Source organism: Symphodus melops (genome assembly GCF_947650265.1).
Source record: "Symphodus melops genome assembly, chromosome: 15".
Lineage (NCBI taxonomy): Eukaryota > Metazoa > Chordata > Actinopteri > Labriformes > Labridae > Symphodus > Symphodus melops.
Genome location: NC_136705.1, coordinates 2,572,202 through 2,588,192, shown reverse-complemented (window position 1 = coordinate 2,588,192; position 15,991 = coordinate 2,572,202). Strand labels below are relative to the sequence as shown.

The 15,991-nt window shown below is 48.0% G+C and overlaps 1 protein-coding gene across 3 annotated transcripts in view; it reads right to left on the bottom strand.

Moving 5' to 3' along the window:
- Window positions 1-834: 834 nt before the first annotated feature.
- cdh23 (cadherin-related 23) overlaps window positions 835-15,991 on the bottom strand; it is a 71,636-nt gene continuing 56,479 nt past the window's right edge. For 2 of the 3 annotated variants that reach the window (XM_079362393.1, XM_079362391.1), the window contains 32 exons: window positions 14,024-14,245; window positions 13,687-13,806; window positions 13,304-13,484; window positions 13,060-13,193; window positions 12,650-12,859; window positions 12,368-12,475; window positions 12,094-12,196; window positions 11,545-11,670; window positions 11,262-11,465; window positions 10,333-10,791; window positions 10,143-10,259; window positions 9,829-10,053; window positions 9,547-9,716; window positions 9,313-9,450; window positions 8,721-8,840; window positions 8,455-8,632; window positions 8,139-8,350; window positions 7,657-7,851; window positions 7,438-7,551; window positions 7,178-7,307; window positions 6,809-7,072; window positions 6,264-6,425; window positions 5,834-6,090; window positions 5,653-5,750; window positions 5,245-5,365; window positions 5,077-5,156; window positions 4,926-4,966; window positions 4,351-4,411; window positions 4,085-4,214; window positions 3,595-3,714; window positions 3,096-3,206; window positions 835-2,511 (listed from right to left, as the gene is read on the bottom strand). In XM_079362393.1, the coding sequence (XP_079218519.1) occupies window positions 2,173-2,511; window positions 3,096-3,206; window positions 3,595-3,714; window positions 4,085-4,214; window positions 4,351-4,411; window positions 4,926-4,966; window positions 5,077-5,156; window positions 5,245-5,365; window positions 5,653-5,750; window positions 5,834-6,090; window positions 6,264-6,425; window positions 6,809-7,072; window positions 7,178-7,307; window positions 7,438-7,551; window positions 7,657-7,851; window positions 8,139-8,350; window positions 8,455-8,632; window positions 8,721-8,840; window positions 9,313-9,450; window positions 9,547-9,716; window positions 9,829-10,053; window positions 10,143-10,259; window positions 10,333-10,791; window positions 11,262-11,465; window positions 11,545-11,670; window positions 12,094-12,196; window positions 12,368-12,475; window positions 12,650-12,859; window positions 13,060-13,193; window positions 13,304-13,484; window positions 13,687-13,806; window positions 14,024-14,245 (5,250 nt within the window). In that variant the 3' untranslated portion in view covers window positions 835-2,172. The remainder of the gene's footprint in view (window positions 2,512-3,095; window positions 3,207-3,594; window positions 3,715-4,084; window positions 4,215-4,350; window positions 4,412-4,925; window positions 4,967-5,076; window positions 5,157-5,244; window positions 5,366-5,652; window positions 5,751-5,833; window positions 6,091-6,263; window positions 6,426-6,808; window positions 7,073-7,177; window positions 7,308-7,437; window positions 7,552-7,656; window positions 7,852-8,138; window positions 8,351-8,454; window positions 8,633-8,720; window positions 8,841-9,312; window positions 9,451-9,546; window positions 9,717-9,828; window positions 10,054-10,142; window positions 10,260-10,332; window positions 10,792-11,261; window positions 11,466-11,544; window positions 11,671-12,093; window positions 12,197-12,367; window positions 12,476-12,649; window positions 12,860-13,059; window positions 13,194-13,303; window positions 13,485-13,686; window positions 13,807-14,023; window positions 14,246-15,991) is intronic. The other variant, XM_079362392.1, reaches the window with a different exon arrangement.

The following is a 15,991-nucleotide window of genomic DNA, read 5'->3' as shown; positions in this document are numbered from 1 at the left end:
GTTAGACAGTTTAAAGAGTCGATCCGTTCAGTAAAAGATTCTAACAAATTTGCAAAAATACTTACCCATCTTCCTTTTGAGTATTTTGACGTTGGTCGACCAAGCTTTTGAATTTACACTGTTAGCTAACTGCTGGATGAAATCGTTCGGCCAATGTTGTGCAACTTTGTTTGCTAACATTGGCCCTCCTATCTCCTTTTATAATTCACGTTACCCGTGGAAAAGGTAATAAGCTCAAGGAAAGGAGTAAGGAGAATGAAATGGACAACTAAAAGGTCGCCTAAAAATTGTTCCATTGTGCCTTCTTTCTGGTGATATAATCCTTATCACGAGGTTTGAATTAAAATAAAAGGAACAAACTACCAGGATACTTTTAATCGTTTTACAACATCAGCACATTCAGAGTTCATCTGGGTTTAAAATTGTTGAAAGTTTTTTTAAGGCAAATTATTGCCGCGCTAACTTCCGTTTTCTTTTCATTTATTCCAGGTTGATTGTTTATTTTTTCGAACAAGCATGTACCTTTACAAAAAAGTATCTCTTAAAGCAAAATAAATACATAACGTACATAAAACATATCGTTTGAAAAAAGGGAGTGGGAAGAAGGATAAACTTTTCCAAAGTTCCCACCCCTTTAGTCATTTCTGGCTCAAGTCATTTAACTGAGTTAGAAACCTTTCTAAGCTAAAAAGACAATTCAAATGCAGCCTAGTTAGGACAGTAAATTAGCCCAGAAACAGGAAGTGGTTAGGGATCCCAAAGTGACGTCAGAGTGACAGAAAGGCCAATGACTGATGTCCCCAGGTGGACATGACTTTGGACTGAGGACGCAGCTCGTTGCATACTTCTTTTATTATCACAGGTCATCCAACATTTCCCAACACAGACTCTGGACCGGAGACGATAATGACAAAGAAATAAAAAGGTACAAAATGTTAATATAAAAACGGAACATTAGAAACACGGCACGCTTCAGAAACAGTTTCATACAAACAAAAAACGAACACGAACATCACGAAGCACAACATCCACAAACTCCAAACATCCAGGCGGATTCCTGCCTGTTTTGGTAAAACTGTTTTTTTTTTTCTTCAAAAATATCTTTAATTCATCACATCTCTATCAAATAAAAAAATAAAGCAAATGTTGTGACTCTGCAGATCCACCAGGGGGCAGTGTGCAGTCCGTGCGGGCTCAGAGCCGTCTTTAATTCATAAAAAAAAATCTTTTGAAGACTTTTTTTTCTGTCTTTAAAAATTTATTATAAAAGTTTTTTTTATTATGAGTCTCTGAGTCGTCCATGCTGAAGATGAAAAGCTGAACGCTCACAAACAAAGGAAGTCCTCTTGTTAAATATCTTTTATAACTTTACAGTACAGGAAGAGCTCCACCCACACCTGGCATCAGGGAACATCGCCTAGAAACATCAGAGCTCCGCCCACACCTGGCATCAGGGAACATCACCTAGATACGTCAGAGCTCCGCCCACACCTGGCATCAGGGAACATCGCCTAGAAACATCAGAGCTCCGCCCACACCTGGCATCAGGGAACATCACCTGGAAACATCTGAGCTCTTTTCGGTTTTAACGTTTGTCTTTAAGTCAGCGAAAAAACAAAATGTATCTAAAAATGTCTCCGCTCTGTCCATACAACTTTTTTTTTAATCTTCTGTGTTTACGGCCTCCGCTGGTCTGTGTGTGTGTGTGTGTGTGTGTGGGTGTGAGGGCGAGGGTGCATGAAAAATGGCGTGGGACTTGATTGATCCAGATAGATGCAAGGTGTTTGTCTTGTCCAATTGCTAAAATCCCACTCAAGTGTATTCTTCTGGCATGTGCTTGTGTGTGTGTGTGTGTGTGTGCATGCGTGCGCGTGTGTGCCTGCATACATGTGCGTGCCTGTGTGTGCAGTCCAGGTATCAGATCAGTGAGGATGAGGCATCTTTAAGGTAGAATAAGCTCCTCCCATAGGGGGGGCGGGTCGTTAGATGGAGGTCTCTCTTTGTTCTGTCTCTTGAAATAAGCTCCGCCTTCATCACGTAATCCTCTCAGACCAATCACAGGCTGTCTCTGTGAGGTCTTCTGATTGGTTAACTAGACTACACACACTCCTCCTGTCCTCAGGGGGGCGACGTGGAATCTGGTGGTCTTCAGACCAGCGAGGCCTCTGCTAGTCATAACTCTGTGATCTCCAGTGGACTCTCGGTCATCACGTCCCCGTCTTTGTGGCGGTGCAGCGGTGTGGACTTTGCGGACTCGGTGCGGGCGTTGCGTTCAGAGTACAGCCCGCCATCACTGTTCAGGGCCTCTAGAGAGCGAGCGAGCGCCCGCTGGTCGTCCTCTGGCAGACTGTTGAGGTCAGAGGTCAGCAGTGTCCCCGTGCTGCCGTGGACTACGTGGATGCCCTCAGGACCCTTCAGCTCCACAGGAAGTTTGTGTTTAAAACGAAGAGTGCCCCGCCCACCGTTGCCTAGGCGCTCGTCGTCGTCGTCATCCAAGTCGCTCTGGATCAGCTGATGTAGGAGAGAGGAGGACAGGATGAGGACAAAGAAACATGAACACAGCTCTTAAAGGGACAGTACCACGGCAACAGGCTGGAGAAGAAGAAGCAGGACGGGAAAGTTAGTCAACACTGCAGGAGGAAGAGAATCAGAGCGCACGCTAAACCAGAAATAGAACAATATCTATGCTAGTTTGTTACCACGGCAACAAGGAGAAAAGTCACAGCCACCCGATGTTCAGTAAATTATTGTTTTAAATGGTCAAGAATTGCAGACAAACTCCATCACTGACTAACATTGGCAATGTTTAGATAAGAGGGAGGAGCCTGACATCATCTTCTTCATGCAGGTGAGAGCGATCTCTGAAAAGCACGACTAAAGATTTACAGTTTGTTAAAGCGTCAGTACTTTCCGATAATATTGATCAGTAAAATAAGAGGAGCAGGTTAATGAACAGGTCGTCCGAATGCTGCCTTTCTATTGGTCGACTGAGCTCTGAGGGAAAGCGAAGGTGAGAGCGACCCCAGGTGGAGTGGGAGGAGTCCGTTAGAGAGGAAACCGAAGGACAGGTGAGTCAGCAGAGGACACGGCTTCACCTCAGTGACGGACGAGTGGTCACCCTGACTCGTGGACACGGTGACGAGTCGAGCTGCAAACAACGTTTTCAGTCTCAGGTAATCATCCAGGACCACCTTCAGGAGAGAGCCCTGATTGGACGGCAGGAGTGTCAGACAGAGTCAGGACACGCACACACCAGAGACACAAACGCACACACATACAGTACATGTAGGGACGCACAAACACACACGTATACACTCGCACATACAAGCACAGTCTGTGATCCCACTCATATTTAACCTCCTTTGAAGTGTGTGTGTGTGACAGCCTGAGGTCATCATGTGTTCATCTCACTGTGACTCCACCAATCAGACGTCTGTATGCTAATGACATTTCATTTCATAAAAACATGTACTAAAAGTTAGCTCGCCATGTGTGCTGCTTTATTTCAGTTCATGTTTTGCTTTTATATCTGAGTGTGGATTTGAATAAGTGTAATGAGATGTGTGCGTGTTCGTGTATGTGTGCGTGTCTCACCTTGATCGGCCCCTCCCTCATGATCTGACCCAGTTTAGCGATGTTGTCGTACTCCTGGATGGCGGCTCTCAGATAGCGATCGTCTTCAGGCTTCGCTTGAGGCTCTCGACCAAACGTTCCCTGTGAGGAGGAGAGGTAGAGGAGGTCAGGAGGAGGTCAGATGAAGATGTGAGGAGGTCAGGAGGAGGTCAGGTGGAGATGTGAGGAGGTCAGATGGAGATGTGAGGAGGTCAGGTGGAGGTCAGGTGGAGGTGTGAGCAGGTCAGGTGGAGGTCAGTTGGAGGTGTGAGCAGGTCAGGTGGAGGTCAGGTGGAGATGTGAGGAGGTCAGGTGGAGGTCAGGAGGAGGTGTGAGGAGGTCAGGTGGAGATGTGAGGAGGTCAGGTGGAGGTCGGGTGGAGGTGTGAGGAGGTGAGGAGGAGGTGTGAGCACGTCAGGTGGAGGTCAGGAGGAGGTGTGAGGAGGTCAGTTGGAGATTTACATGTACATACGTGTGTGCGGGCGGGGCTGTTCCACAGGTCGGTGATCTCACTCAGGTTCTCGGGGAGGTCGTCCTCATGGTCAGCCTGCGTGGCGAGCTCCAGGTTACGACAGAACGGGTCCAACCAGACGGGGTTGGCCCTGCAGAGGCGAGAAGAGAAGAGAAACAAAAAAACCTTTGAATGAGTTTCTGTTGTTTCTTCGATCTGTGAATAAATCCTGCTGAATATTTTAAACCAACACAGTTTAGTTGAACCATCATGAGATACTTCCTCACCCCTCAAACGAGTACTTGTTGGTGTTGGGCATGTCCAGGATGTCCATCAGACCCTGGTTACCTGCAGGTTCCACACGAAACAGTCCATTAAGTTATTATTACACAGGGGAGGTGGAGATGCTGATCTGATATCCGCCCTGCTCTGATTCCATCTGAAGATAATTTCACATCAGTGTTGATATCCCGATCTCAACCTCGAGTGTGATGTGACTTTAATACAGTTAACAGTAACATAATAACAGTTATACGGTTATACATCAGGAAATGAACAACAAATATGTTTTTTAACTACTTCCACACAGCAGCTCCTCTGTCGGTGTCCATGGTTACCGCAGAGCAGCTCCTCTGTCGGTGTCCATGGTTACCGCAGAGCAGCCCCTCTGTCAGTATCCATGGTTACCACAGATCAGCCCCTCTGTATTATGAACCTTTACTTGTAGGTTTAAAGGAATGGTTGTGATCATGAATCCGGTGAAATTAGAGTCTGGTGTTTGATTCTGAGGTTTGAGATGAATAAAGAAACTGTGTCAGCTAACCCGAGCTATTGAACACTGAAACCACATCCTGCTTCTCACCTGTGGATCCAGCTACAATGGCTTTCAGCTTCCTCTGGTGTCTGCTCAAACAAAAGAACAGACAAGAAAACTTGTTGATGAGTCAGACTGTGGCATGAAAACTATGTCAGAGCTCTTGTTCAATAATCACTAAACTAAAGATGAGTCTTACACTCGGCGGTAATGCCAGTTCATGGTGACAAACAGGATTCCTGCTAAACACAGCAGCACAGCCAGGATGATGATGACGAGCTGAGAGGAAGAAAAAAAACAAGAATTTACAATACAAACATACGTGTGATTGTGTGTGTGTCCCTGTGTGTGTGTGATCTGAACACACCTGCAGCGTGGTGATGTCATCAGGAAGTGTGTCGCTGACTGCAGGCTGAACATCCACCACGTTAAACTTTCTGAACAGATTCCTGAGCTGCTCTTTGTTCTCATCGATCATCTGGATCACCCTGCACACACACACACACACACACACACACACACACACACACACACACACACACACACACACACACACACACACACACACACACACACACACACACACACACACACACACACACACACACACACACACACACACACACACACACACACACACACACACACACACACACACACACACATCTGAGTACATCTGATCCCATTTGATCAGTGTGAACACAAACGAACAAATGGGTACTGAGTCTGAGTCCGCTTGAAGACGTTGTCTCGGGCAGGTGATGAAGGTGTTTACCTGTCCACGTCCAGGATCGTGTTGGTCTGATTGTTGACCACGTGGATCAGCATGTCGGTCTGAGCGTAGCTCACTCTGCCCTTCTTGTCCACATGAAACTGAAAAGAACAGAGAGTGACAAACACGTCTCACACTGGGACAAAACAAAACAGGAAGAACTGTCTTCATCCTGGACTCGGACCTGTATGTCGTCTAAGTTGACGATGGCTCCCGTGATGTTGGACAACAGATTGATGAACTCTTCCTGGTTGTCTCGGACCAGGTCGGGGATCTCGTTGAAGACGATTTTGACCCTCTGGTCGTCTCGGAGGATGTAGATGTTGACGTTGGTGGTCGTGCAGTGTCCGGCGAAATCACAGGCCAGGATCTCGAGCTGAAAGAAGCCTGGATTGTAGGCGGTGAAGAGGTCGTATGTTCGGATGATTCCATCTGTCAATCCTGGAAAAACAGGGAGAAAGGAATCTGAGAAAATGTTTCATGTTTGATCGTCTTCAGTGTTCCCCTTTGTGTCCTCAGTTTAAGAGCTCGTGTTCAGAGGTTAAAACCTCTCCAACATTAACGAGTCGACGGCTGGTTATCATCAGCGTTAATCTTTAGACGCTGAAGCTCACCGATGATGAAGATGCTGCCCACGTCCTCGCTGCCGTTGCTCTGTGACTGGAAGTATCGGATCGTAACGATGTGATACTGAACCAAACTGTTGTTCCCGATGTCGTTATCAATGGCCACCACCCGGATCAGCTCTGAGCCCACTTTGGCGTTCGCGGCCACGCCTGAAAACAGGAAGAAATCCGAGAGGTTATGACTTAAAGGTAGACAACTATGCTGAACAACATATTCAGTTTCAGCTTTATTTCTCTTACAGATCACGTCTGCAGACTGGTTTCTTCTTCTTACTATGCTGTTTAACTTTTTATGGGTAAAAACGTGTTGCAGTAATTCCTGCTGCAGCCTGTAGGGGGCCCTGCTGAGTATGATGATAAACACACACCTGCAGATGTGCTTTAGGTAAGCAGAGTGTTTGATGTTATTTTAACCTGATGCATGGTGGTCCCCTGTTAGTGACTTTATATCAACAAGGACATCCACAGTTAGACAGGAAATACAAGTGCGCACACACACACACACGCACACACACACACACACACAGTGTTACCTGCAGTGTACTCAGCTTTAGTAAAGCGTGGTTTCTGGTCGTTGATGTCTTCCAGCTCGATGCGGACTTCCAGCAGCGAGGGGTCTCGGGCGGGGTCCAGGGCTCGTGGTCGTGATGCCCTCAGAGATCTTGGCGGTGTCCAGCTCCGGTTACTGGAGGCTTTGATGAAGATGGCGTAGACCGCGATCTCCTCTCGGTCAAGGTCTCTGTGTAGCTTGAGCTCTCCTTCCAGACTGAGGCCAAAACTTCCATCAGAGTTTCCTCCTGGGGGAAGAACATAAAATCAATTTTCTGATGAAATCTGTAGATTCTATTTTTATTTTGAAATCAATTAAACCTCATATTTGTGTAATCGAGACTTTGAATCACCTGCTATGAAGTAATAAACCACTGCGTTGGATCCTTCGTCTGCATCCACCGCTCTGGTCACGTTACCGATAACCGTACCTGCAGGCGAGTGCTCGGGTACGCTCAGCTTCTGGTATGGCAGGCTGCCACGCTGAGGAGCACACGCACACACACACACACACACACACACACACACAGCAAAAGAGAGGAAACATTAAAGATCCCTGACTTCAGCTCTCCTGTGATCCTGCGTCAGCTCATCAGAGTATCTTAATGCTCACAGGTGGTTTTAGGAAGACGGGTTCGTTGTCGTCAATGTCCAGCAGCGCCACCTGGAGTGGCTGAGTGGTCTCATACGGCACTGGCTGACCCAAATCCCGGGCCACGATAATGAGCTGAGAGACAGGCAGGTGTCAATACATCATCACAATCATCACAGACGCTACACGGCAAGAAAACAGTGACATCATCGTCATCCTGTGCTGCCTCAGGTGACTCACGCTGAGCAGCGCCTGCTTCTCTCGGTCCAGTTTGACGGTGGTCGCGATGACCCCGGACACAGCATCGATGTGGAAGTTCTCCCAGTCTCTGTTTCCCGCTCCGGTCTGCAGGAAAGCGTATCGTACCTCCCCGTTCACGCCCTCGTCAGAGTCTGTGGCGTGGACCTCGTACACAGGGAGGCCTGGTGGCTGCTCCTGCAGGGATAGAGGACTTTATTAGACCAAGGGTACTTTTAACCCTCTCTCCTTAAGCTCCTCCTACTTTTCCAAATATGGTCATTGTATTTTCTGCAGCGCTTTCTCTCTCTCTCTCTTGTTTAAAAATACCTTTCCTTTTTTTTATTCGATCAATAATTGAAATAGCAGAGATTGTATCATTTTGAAACACGTGGTTTAAAAAGAGTACGGATGCATTTTTTATTTGGACGACCTCTGTGTGGAAATCTGTGCGAAAATCAAGACACTGGCGTTCATGAACGTACCTCTGAGATGTGGATGATGGTCCCGTTGGCCGGTCTGACAAACACAGGTCTGTTGTCGTTGACGTCGATGACGCTGATGATGAGGTCAGACGTGCCCCACAAAGGAGGACGGCCCTGATCTGTCGCCACGACCGTCAGATTGAAACGCTCCGAGGACTGGAGCAGGCGGCGAGAGCGCACCAGCCCCGTGTTTGGATCCATGGAGAAGGCGTCTGAAGGACGTAAACATTGTGAGGACGGAAGAATTAACACGGCGGCGAACGCGTTATCATCATCCGAAGTTGTTTCATGAATAAAATAAAAACAACGTTCCCACCTGAGTGAGGTCCCAGCATGCTGTAGAGCACGGCTCCGTTCTCTCCTTCGTCCAGGTCGATCGCTCGCACCGTGATCACAGACGTCCCGCTCGGCTCGTTCTCAAACACGCTCGTGTTGAACACTCGCTCGGTGAATCGAGGCCGATAGTCGTTTATATCGAGGACCGTCACCAGGACCTGAAGAGCAGCGAGCGAGAGGCACGGGGGCGCTTTCAAACAAACCGTAAAACACACACCTTAAACTGAAGGTTGACGCTTTGTCTACCTGCACAGAGTTCTCCCGTCTGTTGTTGGAGCTTCCTCCGGGGTTGTCTCTGGCGACGGCGGTCAGCGTGTAGTGATCCTTGGTCTCTCTGTCCAGAGGAGACAGGATGTAGATCTCTCCCTGATGAGGAGGACGAGGAGGAAGGAAGGGGAATGGAGCTCAGACATCTTTGATTCACTGAAATATTTTGCTCCAAACATGCAGACATTCTTCAATTTGTTGACTCCCTTCTCTCCTGACAGCAGAATAACATTTTGACGCGATTGTCGTAAAATCAACATCGACATCGAGACCTTGATACCACAGAAACGAAAACTGAAGCTTGTCACCCAATGTTTGGTTTTCTCTTGTTTTTGATTCACACAATCTCCTGCACACTGCACATTGTAAACATTACGATATATATGAAGGACGTTGGCACACATCCTAACATTACTAATGTTTCTGTTTAACTTACACACCTGTCTTATCAAACAGACGTGGTGTCTTTTAAAGCTTCTGGTTGCCATCGATCATGAAAACAAAAACATGATCATGGATGTATTGCACGTTTCGATGACCTTACAGATGTGTAGATTTGGGTTTAACTCACTGTCGTCGGTCTGATGCCAAACTTTCCCTCGCCGTCCACCAAACTGTACTCGACCACAGCAAACAGGCCCGAGTCCGCGTCTGTGGCACTGACTCGGACTATGACGGTACCCAGGTCCACGTTCTCAAACACGGGCTCCTTCAAACACACAAACACACAGTTTGCATCAGGATATCTGACCCTGTTAAACACAGCTGTCGAGTCAACATGTCTCCTCTTTTTGTAAAGAGTTACCTGATAGGACGGCTGCAGGAAGAAAGGGTTGTTGTCGTTCACGTCGACGATTCTCAGGTAAACGGGCAGCTCAGCGATCCTCGGTGGAGAGCCGTGATCCTGAGCTCGAATCGTGAAATTAAGCCACTGAACCTGCTCAAAGTCCACCGTCTGATTGGCTACGATTTTACCTGAAGAGGTGAAACCACAGCGAGAGTGATTCATTAAACAAGTCAAACATTCCTGTTAAACCCATTTGTGCTGTGTGTGTGTGTGTAGAGAGGAGGGGGGGCGGGGTCGTACCTGTGGAAGGGTCCTCCAGCCTGACGTAACCCCCGCGAGGCAGGTGCAGCAGCTGGTAGATGACCTGCCCGTTGGGACCTTTATCGGGGTCGACGGCTGACACCGACAGCAGCGTGGTGCCCGGCTGAGCTCCTTCTAGAATCTGCTCCGTGAAGTTTGAGACTCCGAACGGTCGAAAGCGAGGAGCGTTATCGTTCACGTCCAACACGTTGATGGTCAGTCTCGCTGCAGGCGACGGAGGAATGACCACGACGATGAGAGAATTTCATCTCAAGAAGCTGAGGATGAGTTTAAGGGTAAAAACATGAACTCACCGTTTGGAACGCTGCCCGATTTATCGATGACCTCACTTGCGTTGTCGTGGACGGACACGATGATCTCAAACGTGGCGACCTGCTCTCTGTTGAGTGGGTTTCGTACGAAAACGGCGCCTGGAAACATTTACACTGATATAAATTATCTCTGTTTTTATGAAACATCTTCAGGTTCTGGATTCAGTCTCACCTGTGTGCAGATCGATGCCAAACGACTCCTGCAGGCCGTCCACCGGGTTGTTCCCATCATCCTTTGCTTCCACTGAGATGATGTAGTACTCGAGGCGGGGGTGCAGGTCTGGGTCCTCAGCGGCCAGCGTGGTGACAACCACCCCAGGCGGCGTGGACTCGTTCACATTGATCATGGTCACGGGATCGATGAAACGAGGCCTTGAGTCATTCACGTCGTCCAAGATGACCGTTAGAGTGGCCGTGCCCGACATGGGGGGCGTGCCTCGATCTGTCGCCATGACTACCAGCCGGTAGGATCCTCGCTCCTCTCTGTCAAGGGTGGTGTTTCCCACTAGGACGGCGCCGGAGAGCGCATCAACCACAAAACGGTCTTGAGCGCCACTCTCCAACCGATACATGAGCCAACCGTTGGAACCCGAGTCAGCGTCTGTGGCCGAAAGCTGAGTCACCACCACACCTGAGGAAGGAGAGAGCGGAGGAAGAGGAGGAGGATACAGCTTTACTCTTCATCAGCCAACACAGAGAAGATCTGCGTTAAAGCTTTAAATCTAACCAACAGAAACCTGCAGGAACAATAAAGCACCAAAAACTGCAGTTCCTCCAGTGTCCACTAGAGTCCGTCTCCTGCAGTGAGTCAGTCTCCATAGAGCTCTATGTTAAAATGTCCAACTTTACAGCTGCAGTTCCTCCAGTGTCCACTAGAGTCCGTCTCCTGCAGTGAGTCAGTCTCCATAGAGCTCTATGTTAAAATGTCCAACTTTACAGCTGCAGTTCCTCCAGTGTCCACTAGAGTCCGTCTCCTGCAGTGAGTCAGTCTCCATAGAGCTCTATGTTAAAATAAACCTCCAGAGCTCGTTTCTCTCTTCAACCGAATGTTTCTACAACTCACCTGTTTTTATTATATTAAGACTTAGAGGGATGTCTCACCGGTGGGGCTGTTCTCAGGTAGTCGTACACTGAAACTGGGCGGGTTGAACACAGGTGGGTTGTCGTTCTGGTCCAGTATGGTGACTGTGAGCGGAACACTGCTGTTCAAACCCCCAACGTCCTCCCCGACCACGAACAGCTCCACCCGAGGCTCCTGAAAGGATTCTCGGTCTAACCTGGCTCCCTGACGAACCCGGATCACACCTGGTGGACAGACACAGGTGTTGTAATGAGAGCTGCAGGTTAAGACGTCGATGTGCAACGTCTCGAGGTGTGAGGTCACCTGTGTCCGTGTCCACAGTGAACAGGTCCACTCTGGATCCCAGCAGGCTATACCGCACCTCCGCGTTCGCGCCGATGTCTCTGTCCTCAGCCAGAACAGGACCGTTTAACACCGACACCGTGCTGCCTGAAGGAGACAAGGGAGCAAGGACACTAGGAATTTAATTTATAGGTAGACAATTTATTCATTCTCTGAAAATTCCAGAGAGATTTTAGTTGCGATGTTCTGTGAATTAAGAACCGACCAAAGACACTAAAGTTTTGTTCTCCAGACTTTGACTGAACCTGCGTCAGACGAGTTCTGAGACATTTGGATTATGTCTAAAAACCTCAGATGTGTTTCCTCCAGGTAATATCATGCAGACACCATAAATGTTCATCGCTACGCAGATGATACTCAGCTTTACGTCTCAATGAGGCAGGATGAAGAAACATGTTAGTTATGTAAACAGGCAGACAGACAGGAGGACGGACAGAGAGAAAGACAGATGGACAGACAGACACAGATGGGTGGGCGGACGGACGGACAGACGGACGTGTGTGTTTGTACCTGCAGCAGAGTTCTCAGTGATCTCAGCTCTGTAGCTGCTCCTGGAGAACACAGGACGATTATCATTCTCATCCAGAACAGAGATCAACAACAGGTCTGAATCCTGAGGACAGAGAGAGAGAGAGAGAGGGAGAGAGAGAGAGACGGGCAACAGTGAGACAGATACATGAGCTGAGGACAGACACAGAGACAGTGAGACAGGTATATGAGCTGAGGACAAACAGAGAGGCAGAGGGGGGGGGGGGGGGGGGGGGGGGGGGGGGTGTGGCGTTACCCTGCGGGCGGTGCGGGGGTTCTCGGGGTTGTCTTTGACGGTGATGGTCAGTCTGTACTCGGACACTCGCTCTCTGTCCAGAGGTCTGTTCACCTGCACCACACCTGTCTGACGGGACAGAGAGAGAGAGAGACAGTTAACGCACAGGTGAGTCTTTATCTGTTCAGTCTCCGTGGTCAGGCCACACCCTCCTGTGATGTCACCAGGTACGCCTGTACCTCCCTGTACAAAGTGTTGATCGCTCACGTGTTTTTATTGAGCAGGTAAAGAAACCCGTCTCACCGTGTCGTTGACGTAGAACGCCCCGTCCTGGTTTCCAGCTGTGATGTTGTACGTGAGCAGAGCGTTTCGCCCGCTGTCGGCGTCTCGTGCTCGGACTCGAGCCACAGACGTGTGTATGGATGCACCCTCACTCACGCTGGTGTTGTGAGGGAGGTTCAGGAGGACCGGGTCGTTGTCATTGATGTCTCTGACACGGACGCCGACCACCACCTGGAGGAGACGTTTATGAGAGAACACCACTTTAATGTCACAAAGATGGCCGCTCATAGACGCATCAGAACATCATTTTAAAAAGCTGGCTCGCAGTACTTCTGGAACATAGTTTGTCAGCAGAAGATGAGTTGTCTCACAGTGAAGAAGCTAAGGTGTCCTGAAGAGGGTGTGTGTGTGTAAGTGTGTGTGTGTCTCACAGAGCTGTTGCGGGACGGCGTCCCCAGGTCTCTGGCGGTCACGGTAATGTTGTAAAAAGCTGTCGTCTCTCGGTCGAGCTCCACGTCCTTCCTGACCCGCAGCTCGCCCTCCACTGGAGAAACCATGAACTCATCTATCGGTGACAGAGGGGGGGGGGGGGGGGGACAGAGGGGGGGGGTTATCAGCTTGTGTTTGTCCTCACACACACACAGGCAGGTATTGATAACATCCGGTCACACTGACTCTGGTGGTCTCCTGCTGTGATGCTGTATTCCACTTTCCCGTTCAGTTCAGAGTCTTCATCACTGGCTCTCAGGGTCCACACCCGGGGTCCCGGCTGACCCTCCGTCACCTCGAAGGGCCCCTCGTAGGCTCGAGGGAAGGTCGGGGTCACATCGTTTACGTCCAGCACGTTGACCAACACCTGAGGAGGGCAGAGCAACGCAGCACTCAAAGAGAGGAGACGGAAGAAAGTCTCAAAGGAGAGATGTGATATTTGAAACGCTCTCTGCTGTAACATTTTTACAATCACAATTAAAGACGTTCGATATAATATAAAAAATATCATGACCAACTGTTGCTTATTAAATTCAGTTAAAATATTAAAACATGATGTCAGTGCTCACTGTGGTGCTGGACGTCAGACGTAGAGCTACATCTGGACACTGATCTGTTGCCGTGACGACCAGAGAGTAATGACCCCCACTGACCTCAAAGTCCAGATCCTTCACAGCCGTGATCCTCCCCTACACACACACACACACACACACACACACACACACACACACACACACACACACACACACACACACACACACACACACACACACACACACACACACACACACACACACACACACACACACACACACACACACACACACACACACACACACAGGTTTAGAGTGCCATACATACAATAACAGTGTGTGTGTGAGAGCCTAAGTGCGCGTGCGCTTGTACCGTTATGCTGTTTATGTGAAACGTCTGGATCAGGTTGCCGTGGGCGATGGCGTATCTCAGCGTTCCGTTGGGCCCCTCGTCCGGGTCGATTGCCGTGACTGTGGCGATGGTGGCCCCCACGGTGTCTGGGCCCTCGCTCAGCACGGTCACGTACTCCTCCTCCGGGAACTCGGGGGCGTTATCGTTCTCATCCACGATGAGCACGTGAACGCTGGTCGAGGTCTGAGACACGAGACAGAAAACGTTCATTATATATTCTTCTCATTACTTATATAACACAAACACGCGCACACGGTTCAGTGAGCCTCCTGATGTCAGTTATCTGCAGGGATCAGACCGCAGCTCACTACTCTCTAGCTCCACCTAGAGTTCAAGAGAGTGCGGTGCTAATGTAGTGTTTGTGTGGTTGCAAAGTGTGTGTGAGGGGAGACCAGTTTGTTATTGAAGATGTCATTTATTACTAACAGCATGAAAAAGTGCATGTTGTTGAAAGATCCCAGATGATTCACCTCACCGGTCTGAAGCAAGGGAGCATGCTCATCGTCAACAGCTGAAAGCTCGGCTGACACTTTGACTCCCTCACAGGAGAATTTCCACTCAAGCTGAGTTCAGGCTGAATTTAGCGAATCACAATAGTCATATTTTAACTTTTATAAACCTTATCATAAAAAGTTGACATGTATTACATGCATAATGTGTACTTATAACATTGTAAGGAGTGTCATATTATTATGTGTTAGAATAGTTGGCGGTCATAAAACCGCTTGTGGAAGTGCAGGCTGTAAATCTTATTAGGGGGTAATGGACTGCTCACATAGTGGGGTGCGTAGAAGTGCCCTGTTAGAGATAAGGGAGTGTCCTGCAGCTGCATGAGAAACACACATATAACCATGTATGTCTTGTTTTTGCTACATTCTTTTTGACGTAACCCAAAATGTATACTGAAATTTTCATGACGTAAATGTTGAGAGTCAACCATAGTATATAGGAGGGAAGCACAAGCTTCTCTCTGGTTCGGTCTTCCTTTTTGGGACTTGACTTTTGCTCTACACTTGTTCTGCACCTGTAATCAGCTGATTTATATTCTCTTTTATTTAGCTCTAGTCACTCACTGGGAGAATAGCACTCTTTTGTAGGATTTGTATTATTTTGTAATCTCTGTGTTTAATCAATTGTGTTATTATAAAATAAAAGGAAACCTTCCATTGTAAGGACTTTCCAACAAAAACCCATTTCCTTTTAGATCTTATATTTTTTCTCTTGGTGGACCACGACGGACCAAAGGGATAGAAGACTACAGTAAGAAGCTTTTTGTCCCCATTGTTCCAAAACCAGAGAGGAAAACATAGACTGGGGAGGGACACTCCGCTTTAAAGTGGTTAGGACCCACTAAGGTGTGAGAGACCCAAGGAGAGTCCCCTCCAGGTAACGGCTGCGAAGGAGGCCTTTCCAGTATTAACAGCCTATGATCTGACCATAGAGGGGAATGACTTCAAAACTGTAATAACTCAATAACTTTAAAGGTATAAAAGCTGAATAAACTGTGTATTTCTTTAATCGCTCCTAATAACCAATAGTGATGTTCTAGTTCAAGGCAGCAGCGATATCTTTATGAAAGGCAGTTATTGGTCCTCCTGACGAGATTCACACTCGGCCCAGACCAAGCAATCAAAGTGAGGCAGGGTCGAGGTTTCAAGGTCAAGTAGTACATAAGAGCAACAAACTAGGATATTAAAATAATTCCCAAAATGCCAACTGCTTAGCCGAGATCCCCGCGCTCTCGCAACAATGTGTGTGAGAAGCACGTCTCAATGTAAACTAGACTGGTTCATAAAGTCGGTCACACTACAAAATGTAAAAAAATAAATACATAGGCAACTTAATAGCATACTTTCAAAGTGAAATGTTAGTGTTTATACTTTATAAAACTTTATAAAAATGTTTATACTTTATAAAACTTTATTCCTT